At 38.4% G+C, this 17,367-nt stretch overlaps 1 protein-coding gene across 9 annotated transcripts in view; it reads left to right on the plus strand.

The window, feature by feature from the left end:
* Positions 1–17,367, plus strand: part of tsc2 (TSC complex subunit 2) — a 77,477-nt gene that overhangs the window by 5,380 nt on the left and 54,730 nt on the right. For 7 of the 9 annotated variants that reach the window (XM_048551752.2, XM_048551755.2, XM_048551753.2 and 4 more), the window contains exons 2-16: positions 1,200–1,358; positions 1,469–1,555; positions 2,046–2,153; positions 4,075–4,219; positions 5,439–5,556; positions 6,306–6,354; positions 8,937–9,062; positions 10,270–10,343; positions 10,516–10,642; positions 13,217–13,360; positions 14,500–14,637; positions 15,348–15,451; positions 15,809–15,890; positions 16,372–16,527; positions 16,821–16,940. In XM_048551752.2, the coding sequence (XP_048407709.1) occupies positions 1,224–1,358; positions 1,469–1,555; positions 2,046–2,153; positions 4,075–4,219; positions 5,439–5,556; positions 6,306–6,354; positions 8,937–9,062; positions 10,270–10,343; positions 10,516–10,642; positions 13,217–13,360; positions 14,500–14,637; positions 15,348–15,451; positions 15,809–15,890; positions 16,372–16,527; positions 16,821–16,940 (1,713 nt within the window). In that variant the 5' untranslated portion in view covers positions 1,200–1,223. Of the gene's footprint in view, positions 1–1,199; positions 1,359–1,468; positions 1,556–2,045; positions 2,154–4,074; positions 4,220–5,438; positions 5,557–6,305; positions 6,355–8,936; positions 9,063–10,269; positions 10,344–10,515; positions 10,643–13,216; positions 13,361–14,499; positions 14,638–15,347; positions 15,452–15,808; positions 15,891–16,371; positions 16,528–16,820; positions 16,941–17,367 lie in introns of those variants that run through there. The other 2 variants (XM_048551758.2, XM_048551759.2) reach the window with 1 other exon arrangement.

The raw sequence follows: 17,367 nt of genomic DNA on the forward strand, positions 1-17,367 counted from the left end.
TCCCCTCATCCAAGTCATTAATAAAAATTACAAACAGTAGAGGCCCAAGGACAGAGCCCTGTGGAACACCACTCACCACTGACTTCCAGGCAGAATATTTTCCTTCTACTACCACTCGCTGTCTTCTGTTGGCCAGCCAATTCTGTATCCAGACAGCTAAGTTCCCCTGTATCCCATTCCTCCTGACCTTCTGAATGAGCCTACCATGGGGAACCTTATCAAATGCCTTGCTGAAGTCCATATACACCACATCCACAGCTCGACCCTCATCAACTTTTCTAGTCACATCCTCAAAGAACTCGATAAGGTTTGTGAGGCATGACCTGCCCCTCTCAAAGCCGTGTTGACTGCATTTAATCAAGCCATGCTCTTATGGTCATAAATCCTATCCCTCAGAATCCTTTCTAACACCTTGCAGACGACAGATGTGAGACTTACTGGTCTGTAATTGCTGGGGATTTCCCTATTTCCTTTCTTGAAGAGAGGAATTACATTTGCCTCTCTCCAGTCCTCAAGTACGACTCCAGTGGAGAGCGAGGATGCAAAGCTTTTTGCAAGTGGCGAAGCAATTGCGTTTCTCGTTTCCCAAAGCAGCCGAGGACAAATCTGGTCTGGGCCTGGCGACTTGTCAATCTTAATGTTTGACAAAATTTTTAGCACATCAGCTTCCTCTGTCTCTATCCATTCCATTGTTGCTTTGCACCAGCTCATCTGTGGACATATACAGAAAATGTTCCATAAGCATTTACTTTATTACAAACCAAGCCATATTCAACCTTCATGCAATCCATGTACAAGATGGATAAATGATGCACATCAGCCATGATCTAATTGAAAAGGCGTAGCAGGCTTGAGGGACTGAATGGCCTCTCATGAGTAACCAGGTTTGGAATTCTGACCAAAATGCACTCCCTGGCCTAAGAGGCCAGTAATAGCACTTGTGTTCCTATTCAAGACCAGATTTGACGCACACTGGGGGACCTGCCTTGTGGATCAGTTTTGCACTGTTCATTCATAGGAGCTATTTTGTTTCTTGATTGAGCTGAAGGAAAACTGTCCAACGTTCTATCCAAGTGCTTCTAGATAGACCGACTTTGCTTTGTGAATGCAGTAACACTCTTACTGATGGATGTACAGATTCATGTGCAGGTCTGCAGAACTGGTCCTTGGTTTAATCATTAGTATTTACTTCACTTTAGGGAAGGTTGAATGCCCCCACGAACATGTCCAAACCCACAAGCAAAGATCCGTCCCTCCGTGAACGATTCAAAAGCCTTCTGGGAATAGGACCCCGTATTAACACCAAGCAAACGGAATGTAAGCCTGCAGAATTCATAATAACTGGTGAAATTCTAAAGGTACAGTGCTCAACATTTAATGAAAAATGTATTCTCCTTACGTTTGGAAATCTGTTTTGCCTGCTTTGTGTAGAATGTCATCACTGAGAATAAATGTTTTGTTGTTTCAGGATCTGAATATAGAGTGTGGACTTTACAACAGAATAAAAACCATTGGCCATGTTTGTGACCTAGCCAGGACCAGGAAATTTGAAGAAGTAATAAATATTTTTAGCATCTTTTAGTAATGTTTTCCTCCGGTTATAGTAATTATGGTTCTTACAATTTAGACAACGGCAGCACAACTTAGACAATCAGTTGTTATTGACGTAATTTGGTCCTTCCAGTGTCAAAGATGAGATGAAATGTTTTGTTTCTACATAGTGAATTGTAATCCAGAATGTGCTGCCTTAAAAAGGGGTGGAAACATACAATGGTAAAGCTTAGAGGAGTTGATGTATTCCTAAAAAAGAAGAAAAAAAAACACTGGGTTACAGGAAAGAGCAAGGGAAGTGCACTGAATAACTTTTTCAATGAGCCAGCATAGGTGCAACAGGCTAAATATCTTTCTTCGATGCTGCATTTACAACATCAAGCTCCTTCTGTGCTTTCTAAGTTTAGATTTCTGCAACTCCTTTCATTCTTGGAATGAGAATTTCTATTCTGTTGAATGTAAATTTTCTCTTTTTGCTCTTTGTGTGATTAAAGCATGCGGTCGAAGCTGTGTGGCAGGCTGTGGATGATTTGATTTCTGATGATCACTCAGAGGCTAGACATGCAGTATTGCAACTGATGAAGGCGATTATTCAGGGGCAGGTGAGCAAAATCCTAGTTTTATCCCGGTTCCAACTGTACTACTTATGATCCTTTCATTTCTTCTGTTATTGCAATATCAGTCTTATGAATTGAGTTTATTCCCTTTAAAAATATTATTGATTTAATTCCACAGTATTCACTGTTTGATAACATTGCCTGACATCGGACTGTTAGCTCATCTGCTAAAATTCTCGCCCATACCTTTATAGCCTGTACACTTGGTTATTCTAGTAGTTTCTGGACTTGCCTATTGTCCACCTTGCATCAGCTTGAGTTATTGCAACTCTGGCTGTATCCTAATTTTCTCCAAGTCCCATTCACCCTTGGTTCCTGGCCTAACAAAGACTCCATTTTAAAATTCTTGTCTTTTTCTTTAAATCTCACTGTGGTCTCACCTTTTTTTTTGGCAAACTGTAATAAAGTAATCTTTAGGAATGAACACCCACAAAATCATAGAATTTTATAAAACTTTTATAAAACTTGGTCTTAGCTTCAGATATGGCTGGGCACAAAGCTCTCAAATTCTCTGTAAACTTGCAAACCATAAACCATCCTGACTTGGAAATCTATTGCTATTTCTTCACCATTGCCTTGAACTCCATTCTTAAGTTGTGCGTGTCTACCTACAGCTATGACTAGACCCCAGATGAGCCCAAATTATTATGGTTCCAAACAGGCACCCTACATTTCTTAGCTCCTGATGAAGACAGATGAACTGGTTCCCTTTTTTATTCACCCTCCCCGCAGTTGGCTGCAATGAGATTAATTTAGAAACGTTCCCTCCTTTGTGGATACCTTTCTCCCAGATGAAATGAATTTATGTTTTAAAATGAGCCAACCCAACCAGGTTTTCTTGAGTTAAAAAGATGTGAACTTATTTGCTACCAAATGCAGAAATAATTAACATCACAATGCAAATATGCACAGATTAGGAATAAGACAGGAGTCCAAAAATAAAAAGTTTAAAGATATGCAGGTCGGTCTTTGAGTTGCTGATGAAGAGAAATAATGGAACATTGCTAGTTGAACACTTCATTTAATGTTTGTATTCTGCAGGTTTGCTAACAGTAGTTATTCTTCTTGATCTGTTCCTGTCTGACTGGCTTGCTGGATTGTTATGGCTCAGCACTCAGACGAGAGTACTTATACCTACAAAACAAGGAGTGACCGTTTGTGGTTCTTTGACTGTGAAGTTCACAGTCAATCAGCACCTGAACTCAGAATAGGACACATGAAAACTTATGTTCACAAGCGCATCTCCTTCTGCCAGCTCTCTTTCCACTAAACCACAGGATCCAGAGTTGCAGTCTGTCTTTGCCCTTTTTGTATATTCCTGGAAAAGTAAAACAGAAAAAAAATGTTTGAAACAAGTGGGTCTTTGCTGAAAACCTGGGGTTGAGAGGAGAGGCATTCAGCCCCTTCGTTATCTTTGCTTGTCATAGCTCTCTCTCTCTCCCTGTTTGGAGTTTCCCTGATAGTCTTCAGGTGTGATATTCCATGTGCCCCATGCAGGACTTTGCCAGACAGCCCAAAATGTACATCTGTAGTCCTTTTTTTTGTCTGTAGCAGTTCTCTTTATAAATAGATTTTGGAATTTAAAAGTTGAAAAATGTCCGTACCAATTCGGGATTTTGATCCGTTGCCATGGTACTACCCTATACTGTTTGTTCCTTCAGTGAGACTAACCATTTGCAGGAGCAAGTCACTGGTTTGAGATATAATTACAAATTGTTATGAAGCTCTCTTTATCATAGCGATGTCTTGGAAAGGCAGAAAAATTGAGCATTCCAATAACGTTGAATGATTAAGGCGAGTTTGGATATTTTACTGTTGTAGTTGCACTTGCGTAAAGGCACATTGTACTATGAAATCCCCTCTCCAGTGTATTTACCAAACTGTCTCCGTACGCTTGTTTAATTAGGGTGAAAGACTCGGGCCAATCCGTGCGCACTTCTTCCTCATCATCAAGGATTACCCAGTAAATGGTGACCTGCTTGAGAGACTTGAGGTCTTCAAAGCACTAACAGAAAATGGAAAAGACATCACCTATTTGGAGGAAGACTTGTGTATGTGTCTGATGTATTTAGGAAGATCTTTGGCTAAGTTGATGCTGAAATTGTTGAGATTCAAACTTAATTTTTGTAGATCTGGTTTTGAGATCATACTGCTAGTAATCAAATTATGCTGACTGCAGTAATGATGTTAAAATTATTAAGAATAGAGATGCATGCACACACTTCCCTCAAAATTCAGCACCGTTGTATGTGCCACACATGTAAGTGAACCATCCTTTAGAATTGTCTTTAGAATAGATTTTGAACATTTTACATTTTTTTCAAACATTTCTGTGCCATTTGACATATTGCTTTATCATGAATAACAACAAGTGATCTTGCAGATAGCTAAGTGGTGAATTTGTAATTCTTATAATTATAAGAGTAATAAGTAATTGCAGTTTTCTTGAGACACCATTATTCTCAGTCAGAATGAGTGCCAAATTGCTAATTTCTTCCTAACAATCACATTGGAGACATCACTACTGAAAACAACCGGAACTTTTTTGTGCAGATAATTTACCAGTTTGGCTATCCTCCACTGATTTTAATTTTGCTGGAAAGATTATCCTGTGTTATCAGGAGACTACTGTTGTCCTGTTTACTGTACTTTGCTGAGGTTTTTTAAATAGTCTCTGTAAATTTGTTTAATGTGTGCCCGACCCAAGTCCAATCCCAACCCAACAGTAGAAATGGTGCAGTCAGTATTCACTTTGTACCGTGGAGTGCATAGACATGGGGAATCTTTTTTCCACGTAATATGCTGTTTTCTTTCGAGAATACCCCAACATCCTTCTATCTGTCCCCCTTTTTGGATATTTCTGTATCCTGGAGCCTCTCCAGCCAGTAAGTTATTAGACCACTTCCCAGACCTTTTTCTTAAGGCTGACAATGACTATTTGGAGAGCAATCAAGAGTAAAGCAGAGTGACTGCTTCCCTACTTTTTTATGGATGTAATTAAATTGCGGTTCAGCTCGTAGGATTTGCTTAGCGGAAGAGTAGGATGTGTGCCTGCATCTCCCGATGTTGATATTTTGTCGTCCCTGACATGCTGTGCTGCATTTTGAGAGTAGTGAATTATTGGCTGTTCAAGACTTAGAATACCAATGGTTGGTTTTATTTTATTATTTGGTAATTAATTTAATGCTATCTAAGAATGAAACAGTTGCATTGTAGGCAATATATGATCTTGCCTGTGTGTCTGTGTGTTTTTCTTTTTTTGTGTTAAAGCCTCTTTTGTCCTCAAGTGGTTGGATATTGGTCTCACTGTGGAGTTTCTGGAGGTGCTAGTCAATCTCGTCAAATTCAACAGCTGCTACCTGGATCTAATTGTGGCTCAGATAGTCCAGTGAGTATGTGCGGGTGTTTCATTAAATTTGTTAGAGTATGGTTGATGGTCAGAATCATCTAAACTGTTTATCAACACAAATCCTCTGAGCCGTGTGAAGCTAAAGCCTGTGGTAGCCTGATGTATGAGCTTCTCAATTTTTATTGTCATATGCAAGGCCTGAGTTGACTTTTGTAGACCTAATGAACGGCAATTGTCATAAACCAAAGGTAAAATTTTGGCTTCAGTTCTCCCTGTATGTTCCCTGTGCCTTCCATCCTAGGTCCAATTTTTCTATCTTGGAGAACTCAATATAGCTTGCTGCTACTGTCTAAAACCAATACTTACGATCAAGCTAAGTGACCCATTGTAACTGGTTTAGGCTGTAGCTTGATTTACATGCAGCACAGTTTGTTATACAAGAACTTGACGGACTGTCTGTTACTTTTGATTGAATCCATTAAAATATTTAATGTACAGCACGTCTGTATTGGCAGGCATACTGTAGCACCAATTCTTCTGCACTTCATTCTGATATTACCCATTTGGTGCCTTTTTTCATATTATTAAAAGAGTTGTGTGTAGAATTGTCTAAAACCTTTTTAAATACAAAATCATAGCTGTAAAATAGTAGCAAAACAGCTGGGAGTAATTTTGAACTTTACTATTTTATTGTAAGGTTTGTATGTAATTAATTTGCTTATTTCAAGTTCCAAGTGTTTTTTACTGTCTGTAGTGATACAGTAATATATTGCTTTGTTCTTTTACAGTAAAATTTGTGTTCTTTGTAACCTGACCACAGTGCCAACTGATATAGAGGTTAGTGTCTGATATTCAGCATGTACACTTAATCTTGTGTTACTGTGGAGATTTTCAGTACTTATCAGTTTTCAGGAGAGTGTTTTAAAGTACTTAGGAAGTTGCGTATAGCCGCAAACATAAATCTGTATAGTATGCTATGTATTGTTTTCATGTAAAACCTTTTGGGTAAATGCAGTGTACCTGTGCCTGTAAGTGTTTTTGTTGGCAACTGAATCAAACTCCTAAATTAGACGAGCCCTTACGTTTTTGTGACTTCTTCATATAGGTATCATGAATTAATGAGTTGATGTGATCTGGATATTCATTCCTGAAGATTGATACTTTTAGAGTAGTTAGCTTGTGTGATGAAGATGTGACTGTCACGCTTGTAGAAAATGTAAGCGCAGGCTGCCAAGTGAGAATGTATAATAGATCTTGTATCACACTCAAACCAAAATGTTCATCTGCTTTCAGAACTCTTACAAGTAAAACTGCTGTTCTTTTATAAATGTCAGACTTGAGTGCATGAAAATTTGTTAAGATGTTACGATGTTTAACTAAACATGCATTAAAACTAATGCAAATTAAGCATGAATTGACATGCAGATGATGCTTCAAATAAAACATCTCAAACTAGCAGTCACTTTTCAAACGTGGGGTTACCAATTTAAAACGGATGAGATGAAACTTTTTCTGAGGGTTGAGAGTCTTTGGAATGCCCTTCCTGAAAAGGAAGTAAAGCCCTTGAGTGTGTCATGACCCACTGGGGAAGTGCACTGGAAATCAAGCCCACTATTCCTAGTATCATGACAAATGTTAGGATTTAATTAAACTACCCCATATCCCATTTTGCCTCTGACTTGCCATTAATGAGAATAGATATAATCTGCACCAAGTTACTTCAGTAACAATTTAAAAAAAACTGTTGCAAGACTCTTTTAAATGTAAAAAGAGCAGTTTAAAAGGTGTGACTTCTAGTTTGTTTCTTAGACTTTACCTGTCTTAACTAACATGCACACAAGACAGTCACATGCATAGACAAACACACATGAGTGTAGGACCAAATAAGGAACACTTCTGTATTGTCAGTGCAAAATTACAAAGCTAGACGTGTTGGTTCCATTGCCGTTTTTCTTTCTTCAATGACACCTTGAAGTTTTTGGCCCAGCGATGATCAGTCTTTAGTTCACTGGTTGCTAGATTTGACCCAGGGTCTTTCTGGTTGTCTTTGTGTTTTTAAAAAGTATTTCTTTCAGCATTTCTAGATATTTGCTTTCCTGCTGTTTTGATAGAAAATTGGAGAGAGCAATTTTGCTGAGTAAGGGGAGAGAATGAAATTGATGCGGTTAACTATGGAGGTCTCCTTGCATCTCTCCATTTCAGCCTCCTCACTGAATCTGTGCTAAATTACAGCTCGAGCATTCAGCGGTTTGTTGAGCTGAGCTCTCCTGAACCCATGACAACTGGTACCACTTGAAAATCAAAACCCTATCTATGGGTAGATGTGGCCTGATCACGTAGCTAATCTTGCTTTGACTGGGCACTGCCTCTCAAAAGTAACATAGTTGCATAAACATCAGTTAGCTTCACTTTTTCCAAAGCTGCAAATAACTCTTTGCAATGTCCTTTCTTATTTTCAGATGTAGTCCAATCAAACAAAGTGCTGTGGTCTCTAAGACAACAAAGTGTGGAGCTGGATGAACACAGCAGGCCAACCAGCCTTTTAGGAGCACAAAAGCTGACGTTTCGGGCCTAGACCCGTCATCAGAAAAATTTTTCTGATGAAGGGTCTTGGCCTGAAACGTCAGCTTTTGTGCTCCTAAGATGCTGCTTGGCCTGCTGTGTTCATCCAGCTCCACACTTTGTTATCTCAGATTCTCCAGCATCTGCAATTCCAATTATCTCTGTTGTGGTCTGTCAACTTTTCACCGTTAAAAATATTTGTTATCAGGGTGTATGGGAATGTGTATTTGAGATTGCAATCAAATAAACCATGATCTCGAGGTTAATCAATGGTAGAGCAAGCTCAAGAGGCTGATTTGGTCCACTCCTAATGTATGTTTGTAGTATCCTAGGAGCCACACTGGTGTGATCTCCACGTGCCATATGTGTATTTATTTTTGACAGTGGTTTGCTGTTTTACTTGGATCTATCATGGCTGCCCAGACCACCATTCATTTGATAATTCATTGGCTAAATGATGTTCCGCAGTTGAGACTATGATGTTTGGCTGAAAATAAGTAAAAGCAATTTCAAGATTTTCTGATTTTTGCATATTATCAGAGACATGTTAAGTTTTGCCTGTGCTCAAGATTCATATTCTAAAAATTTGGTTGTATTGTTTTTGGCAAGTTTGAAAGTATAGCAAAGTATAAATTGTGCCTAAGCAGTGATTGTCAACATTTATTAGCTGTGCAAGAACTGTTCCCAAATTTTCTTCTTGCTTTCCCTTTCATTCCTTTTCTCTAACTTCATTTTGTGTGAGTCTGTGTGTATTTAAATCTTTATATATCCATCTAAATGTAAATATAGCACAGCATAATTTGTACTGTCACAGTGATATTTAACAAATTTTAGTGTAGAAAAATCTTTTCTTTCAGATTTCCTTGCAAGTCCTTGATGCTATTGTTTGCTATAATTCTTTGCCTTCTGAGTCTCTTCCGGGATTTATCATTACGCTTTGCCGCACAGTTAATGTCAAGGAATTCTGTGAGTCCTGTTGGAAGGTATGATTTTGTACTTGTATAACTGTGCAAATGTAAATATTGGCAATCACTTTTAAAAAGTTAGATCAGCTTCCCTCGGACATTCTTCCAGAGACCGCTTTTACAAAGGTGTTGTCAACAACTTTGCCATTATTTGAGTGATGTAACCAAGGTTCATATGTAAAAGTACTGCTCGCACTTAATGCAAACGTTTAAAGTTTTGAACTATTTAGCTATTTAGTTAGAGTAAGATAGTGAACAAAATATTTAAAAATAATTATCCCCATTTAGTTCAGAATTATCTATGGTCATTATTAAAATGGAAGAGTTTAACTTGTTAACTTTGCAGTAGTTATTTCTGCTGAGTATGCAATGGGTTTTCTTGTCTCCAGAATTGGATGATGCATTTTTGTTTAAGACAACAGATAACTTGAGAGATCAGCACATATCTGTTGATCAGATTGGCTTGTTAGTTCCCCAAATTTTTATTTATTGAGGGACATCTTGGAAGTTAGTATGAAATTGCAAATTGCTTTGTAGAGCACCTGTGCTCTGCTTGTGACAAACAACAGCACCCTCTGGTCGTGAACTAATTCTACTACACCCCCCAACCCCCCACATATGTATTTTCTCCCTCCCTCCCTCCCACTCGCTCACTCTCGCACAAACACACTCTTGCGCACTCTCTCGCTCACACTCACACAAACACACCCCTATTGCACTCCCTGGGTGACGTACAACCTGGGCCTCTCCAGTGTCACAGTGACACCACTCTCAAACTGGAGGAGGAGGACCTCATATTTCGCCTTGGCAGCCAGTAGCCCAATGGCCTAAATGTAGATTTTACTAGTTTCAAAATTTCCCCACCCCTGGCCTCATTCCATGATCAACCCTCCCTCTCATCCCCACCACCTTGACCTGACACAACCTGTCCATCATCTCTTCCACCTATTGCTCCTCCCATCTCACTAACCAAAGTCCCCTGCACTCACCTATCACCATCCCAACTACCTTCCCTGGCCCCACTCCTCTTTTTATTTCTGACCTCCCTTCCCCTTCCCCATTTCTGAAGAAGGGTCCCGCCTCATAGCGTCAACTTTGCTGCTGCTCCACTACCTAGCCTGCTGAGTTCCTCCAGCTCCATGCTCTATTACCGGTGAAATCTGAATCTCATTGCAAGGGCTTTGAGCTCGACATAAATGCTTAATAGGTTTTTTTCCTTTTCCAGCTGATGCGCAAAGTCTTGGGAACACATCTGGGCCACAGTGCAATTTATACAATGTGTCGCATTATGGAGGATAAGTATGGTTATGTTTTTATTCTATACTTTTTATCAAAAGTACTTCAAGTATTTAAGTGTCTTGTCACTTTTTCAAGTTGTTTGATATATATGTGGTAAAATGTTTATATAATTTTTGATCCTCTTAAATATCGTGTAAATGATTTTTTTTTAACTTTGTTGTCCTGGTGTTAGAGTGCACACAGATGATGCGGCTTTATTGAGAGGTGCAGTATTCTTTGTTGGAATGGCTCTCTGGGGTGCACATCGTCTCTTTACCCTGAAGAGCACCCCAACGTCTGTTTTACCCTCTTTTTATAAGGTAAAACTGGGTTGTATTTTTAACCAGAAGTTAGTTTATTGTTCTAAACTGGGACTTTGTAGTCACACTTTTGACAAAAGCTCTTTATGTTGCAGACTTTATGCCTTGATCTTATGAAGCCATTCCAATAATTGATATGATTTATTTTAGGGATTAATTTAGGGATCCATGTTTAGTTTGCCTTTCAAATGTAAGGCAATAAATACTGCTAAGACTAAGAAAAAGCAAACTTATGATTGTCACATGTTTGTCTTATTCAGTTGCCACGTTGGTTATAAAAGGTTAGAATGGAGGAGCAGGAGAAGGTCATTGACCCTTCAAGCTTTCTGTCATTGAATCTGATCATCCAACTCAGTACCCTGTTCCTGCTTTCTTCCCATGTCCTTTTGCTCCCATTAGCCTTTCAAATGTTTTTAAGAAGGTGATAGACATAGTTTTATGTTTTGGCCTTTGACTGCTTTCTGTGACATTCTACAGACTCACCACTGTCTGAGTGAAGCCTGTTTTCACCCCCCCACCCCTGGTTACTTTGGATTTCCCAGACACAGAACATCTTTGCTGCACCCACCCTGTATAATCCTGTTAGAATTTTATAGATTTCTGAGACACCCCTTCATTGTTCTAGACTCAAGTGCAGGTCGTCCTAACTGATGCAGTCTGTCCCCATACATCAGTCTCGCCATTCCAGGTGGCTGTCTGCTAAATTTTCTTTGCATTCCCTCAATAACCAGTACAGGCTTCCTCAGATAAGCAGATCAAAACTGCACACAGTGGTCCCGGTGTGGTCTTACCAATGCACTGTAAAACTGCAGCAAGGCATTTCTGCTGCTGTACTCAAGCCCTGTCACACTGAAGGCCAGCATACCATTTGTTGTCTGCACCTGCCTGCGTACTTTCAGAGACTGGTGCATGAGGATATGGGGGCTCATTGCACCTCCCCTTTCTCAATGTATTGCCATTCAGATAATAACCCGTCTTCCTTTTTTTTGGTTGCTAGCAAAGTGGATAACTGCATGTTTGTCCACATTGTTCTGCATCTGCCATGTATTTTCCTACCCCATAACTTGTCTAAACCACACTAAAGTGTCTCTGCGTGCTCCTCTCGGCTTGCTCCCTTCGCCCAGCTGTGTGTCATCTGGAAGCTTAAAGGTTTTACACATAGTTTCCTTATTTAAATCATTTAGTGTGCATTGTGGATGCTGATCCCTGCAGTACCCCCCTAATCACTGTCTGCCACTAATGGGGCAAGAGACCCGATTATTCCTACCATTCCTTGTCTGCCAACCAATCCCATTTGCTTTAATTTTTCACATCTCTCTCTTATGTGGAGTCATATGGAAGCCTTCTTAAAAATCCAAGCAAGCCACATCCACTGGTTGCCCTTGTCCATTCTACTAGTTACATCCTCAAAAAGAGTCCATTGGATTTGTTGAACACGACTTGGCCTTCATAAATCTACATTGACTGTCCTAAGTTCCAGGTTCTCTGTTATAACTTCTTAAAAAAGTAATGAATTCTAGCATTTTACCCACTATAAATGTTGAGCTAGCCAGTCTGTCATTCGCTCTTTCCTCTCTGCTTCCCCACTTAAACAATGTGGTTGTGTTAGCTGCCCTCCAAATCGTAGAAACTGTTCTAGAGTTCATAGAATTTTGGAAGATGGCAAAAAACATCTGCTATTTTTGCTCCTGAGATGCTGCTTGGCCTGCTGTGTTCATCCAGCCTCACATTTTATTATCTTGGAATTCTCCAGCATCTGCAGTTCCCATTATTTCTGATGCTATTTCCATTGAGTATTCTGGGATGAAGGTTTTCAGACCCTGGGGATTTATCTGCCTTTAATCCTGTTAGTTTCTTCAACACCACTTCCCTACTAATACTAATTTCTTTGAATTCCTCCTTCTCATTAGGTCCCTTTATTTGTCTCCTTCTTTGTGAAGTCAGAACTAAAGTATATATTGGTCTGCCCTTTCTTTGACATAGCCAGTTTTGTTGTCTTCTGAAGTACATCTCATTGACTCTAGGTGGAAGTGTTGCTTTAAAAAAAAGTATTTTCTTCCACTTATCCAAAATTACCATATGTAGTAACTCAGTCTATGCTCAACATTGATTAAATGTTGGATAAGAAATGTGGTTAAAATTCATAATGTATAGACTTGCTATCAATATTAACTACTGCCACTGATGACCAAAATCAGCAATTTAATTCAATCTGTATAGCTATAGTCCTTATTGAACAATCAGTAACTTACTCATTCCCTAATTCGTTCAGTATTAAAAACTAGGCTAATATTGCAAATGAATTTAGTCAGTATTGGGCACTTTGTAACTCAGTTAATACTAAACACTAATACTGACTATATTGATCATTTACTAACTTGTTCAAAATTATTGCCAATTTTGCTTAACACTAGCTACTATAGATCTTCTAACTTTGCCAATATTGGGCAATTGGTTATATTAGACACCCTGTATTTCAAGCATTATTAATCTCTGTAACTGGATCGTTATTAGAAAATTGGAATTTATATAAAAATAAATCCAGCAAAACTGCAGCTGTTGATTTTCTTTCAGGCTATGACAAGTGCCAATGCAGTAGTATCCTATGAGATTGTCCTGTCTATCACTCGATTGATCAAAAAGTATGGAAAAGAGTTGCAGGTGGTTACCTGGGAACAACTTTTAAATATTATCGAAAGATTACTTCAGCAAGTCCAGGTGAGTTTGTAATTTGGTGTGTTTGAGTGTTAACATTTTCTTTGAAGCTGAGCTTCTAGTTGCCTGCACCCTATCCAATGTATACACTTAATTGCATTGGATGCAATTAAAATTCTTTGGAGAGAAGAAAAATAGTTCACTCAACATAGAGTTGATTTCAGTGTCAACTGGTAGTCAGTCAATGACTGTCAGCTGCTGTGCACTGTTCAATTTTATTCCGTTGTAACGGCTCCTAAACTGTCAATAATTTCAAACATATTTGTGATGCCAACAGGCATTTTGGGTTTGAGGTCCCATTTTACAATGAAATTGAGATTAATTTATTTAAAATATCACAAAATAGGAAGAGACTAGTCTGTTCATCATGTTTGTGTCAACAGTTTGAAAGAGGTTATTCCTGTCTCTCTGCATAGCCCTGCAAATGTTTCCTTTTGAAGCCTACCCCCAATTAGTTTACAAAGTTACTGTTGAATCCTATTGCCCTTTTAGCCTGGATCACTTTAGACTGAGATCATTTTAAAAAAAAATTCTCCCATTGTCATTCCTTTTGTTATTTGTGCTTCCATAGCTAACGCTGTAAAGCTCAAATTTCTATGCATTAAACTTGTTTAAGCGTAGACACTACAGTTTAATGGTTATGTTACTGGATTTCTAGTCAGTGAAGATGAATTCAAACCCATGGCATTTTGAGAATTTGAAATTCAGTAAAAGAAATAACATGAAAATCTTGAAATCAAGTTCATGAAAATGGTAGCTTATTGGAATAAATCCATTGGCTCAGTAATGTCCAATCAATAAAGAAACTCTCTTTGCATGGTTTCAACATAATTGACTCTTAGCTGTCATCTGAGGTAGCCCAGCAAGGCTCCTCTTCCTCAGGCAACTAATACACACCTGTGTAACTATGAATTTAAGAGAAAAAAAACTCCTATCCCGTGTTTATTTGATATTAGAACTTCACTTTGGTACATCCAAATCCTTTTGTGAAAAATATTTCCAACTACTGAAAGTCTTGTTATAAGTACCACTCATTGGAATGAACTCAGATAACTTGCCTTTGACTCTTGCATCCTGATGTTGTGATTAGATGTCTCATTAATGTACCAATCTCCTTTTTTTTTGTCTTCATTGTATTTTAGACACTGGGCAGCCATGAGCTTTTGGTTATTGTACACGAACTGCTAACAACTGTAGAGGAGTTGTATGAGCAGAATGATTATCATGGCCCGCAGGAACGATTATTCACACTGATTGAGAAGTGCTCTGATAAGAGACCGGTAAGACTTGAAAATTACTTCAGTCACCTTTGGTGAAATTACAGTTCATCAGGGTGGAAAATGTTCAAGCTAACAAATTCCAATAAATGGCAAGCAGTTGCAAATATAATATAATCTGTGCATGTAACAAAGTATAGAATCTGGAGTCAGCTCAGTATCCCTGGAATCTGCACTCCTATTTGGTAATATGGTCAGTCTTGGCCTTTGCAACTAATGCATCTCGAATGTAAACTGTCAAATCCAAGGAAATGTCAGCTCTGAGTTCTGTTCGGACAGCAGTTTATCCCTACTGATATTAATTACTTAATGTCCTCATTTGTTTCTTGGTAACCATTATATTTAGTATATTTTTGCCTTCTGCTGTGAAGACAGCTGCAAAATATTTGTTTATAGACCTCTATTATGTCCTTTATTCTTTTTAATTTCTTCTACCTCAGCCTGTTTAGAGGTTATCTGTCATTGTTATTGTAGGAGTAAACATGCATTGCATATGTATCTAAAGTGCAAGATCAAACCAAGCTGACAAGTCATCATTGTGGTCCTAAGCTTCAGTTGCCGATTGATAAATGACAATGACTTTGTTCTAAATTAATTCAATCTTGCAAGGTCGGGGATTGAATGTATTGCATACTAGAATCAACTGCTTATTTTTCTTGTGACAAAGAGTAAGTATTGGTGCATATTAACATTCTGCATTTTTCTGGCTTAAGGAGGTCTCTGTCTTAACACTTGTGTCCTACCGGGCTCAGTCTATTCACCCTGCAAAACACTACTGGATTCAAAATCTGCAGGAACTGTTGGAGAAATTCTTCAGGTAAGTAGCCACCTGCATGACCTCAACTAGCCATGCCCAGTATTTATTCCTAGTAATAGTTTCTGTTGGACTGTTTTAGGTAAATTCTATGGGGTGGGAGGGTGTTGAAAATTGATGATGTCCAAACCAGACCACTTAATGCATAAGATGCAACTCCGTGCCAATGCAAAGCGTGTTGAATGAAATGGTGATATTATGATGTAATATATAAGCTTCTGTTTGAGTTTTGTTTTTCTCCTTTTGATGTAGCTTTTGGGTGAAATGCACTTCTATCAATATAGAAAAATAACTGCATTTTATTTTTGTGTGAAATATTTTAGTGATTAAACATTTTCTTGGCCCAATATCATCCCTCAGGAATGAGAATCGGAGCACCATTCGCAAGAAAACTCTAGATGTTTTGTCATTTGTTTTGAGCATCAATCGGCAATTGTACGAGGTAAGTGCAAAAGTAGAAGAGTGCATGTTAAAAAGTAGGCTAGGAATTTTTTATACAGTGTGTTACGATCACACAATGGTATGCCATAAAGTGGTAGGCTGCAGGTCGGTATTGCTGAACTTTGCATTTAAAATCTTAGTTTAGGTGTATTTATAGTTTGGGCATTCTAAGTGGAAGTTAAGTACTTCCATGCAGTTAGGTCAGAGCACGACAGCAATCAAAACTCTGCATCTCTGCCCCCAGCAGTGGTGCAGCCCCTTCTCTGTGTGCACCTCATAAATTTTCAAATTAAGTTTGCTTTTCTTTAATCAGCTGAAATATTCAGATTTGCGAAAGGGAACTTTGAGTTACAAGCGTCATATATTGAGTTTGAATTTGGATATTTTCCAAAGGAATGTTTGTATCATATTGCAAATACAGAAAATTCTGGTGGTGGTGCTTGTTACTCCAAGGCAAATACTGTCTTTTTTTTATAAAACAGGAGGAGCTGATTGAAGCTATAGTCATCCCCCAACTAGGGCATATTGCGGATGATAAAGATCACATGGTACGAAGGTTGGCCTCTCAGCTGTTAGTGGACTTGGCAGAAGATTGCAACACCCCTCAATTTAATAATCTCTTGGATATTATAGAAAAGGTATTTTTATGAGCAGATACAGCATTAATGGTTGGATTGTACAAGCTGGTTATGTGGTGTTCAATTTATTTTCCAGTTTAACTTGGCATATATTGCAAGAATTTATTTCTGTTGTGATTGCATGATATTATATTTGACAACCTAGCTTTGATCAGTTAGACTGAAACCAAAACATGTTGATAAATCTAGGGACAAGTTGTTACCTTTTAGGGTTTTTAACTTTGTTTATAATTTTGTGTAACGTATTTATGTATCTGTAAGTTGCAAAGAGCTTTTCCTTTTTTTCTTTCAAGGTTGTCAATCGACCCCTCATTGATCCACCTGTTGTAGAAGCTGTGGAAAGTGATTTTTTATGTGAATCTCCACTGGAGGATGTGAAGACTGCTGTCCTTGGGCTTCTAGAGATTCTGCAGGTTGAACATAAATCTTGTGCCTAATTCCATTGAAGCTTATTTTGTTGAAATTGTAGTTTATCATCAGCCATCTTCTGAGTAAAGTTGATGCGCAAATGTATTGGGTGGATCATAATATTAAAATTACATTATACTCTCAGCAGAACTATACATCATGGAAAGTATTTTATTTTTGTCACCCAGTCATTGTCATCAATTGCTGCATTTAAATTGTTAACAAGCTTGTCTTATGCTTCGATGTTTTATCTCTGGGGTTTCTATCTGTTTCTCTACTGATTAATCTAATGGTGCTGGGTTACGCAAATTCTATTGAGAACTTTTATAGGAATGCAACCATGGCCTCTGATGAAGTAGGAAATTGATAGGGAAGTGATTTTACTTCATTGCTCCTGGCACACGTTAGAAATGTGCATCACAAGGTTGCACA

Source organism: Stegostoma tigrinum, chromosome 23, assembly GCF_030684315.1.
Source record: "Stegostoma tigrinum isolate sSteTig4 chromosome 23, sSteTig4.hap1, whole genome shotgun sequence".
NCBI classification, from domain to species: Eukaryota; Metazoa; Chordata; class Chondrichthyes; order Orectolobiformes; family Stegostomatidae; genus Stegostoma; species Stegostoma tigrinum.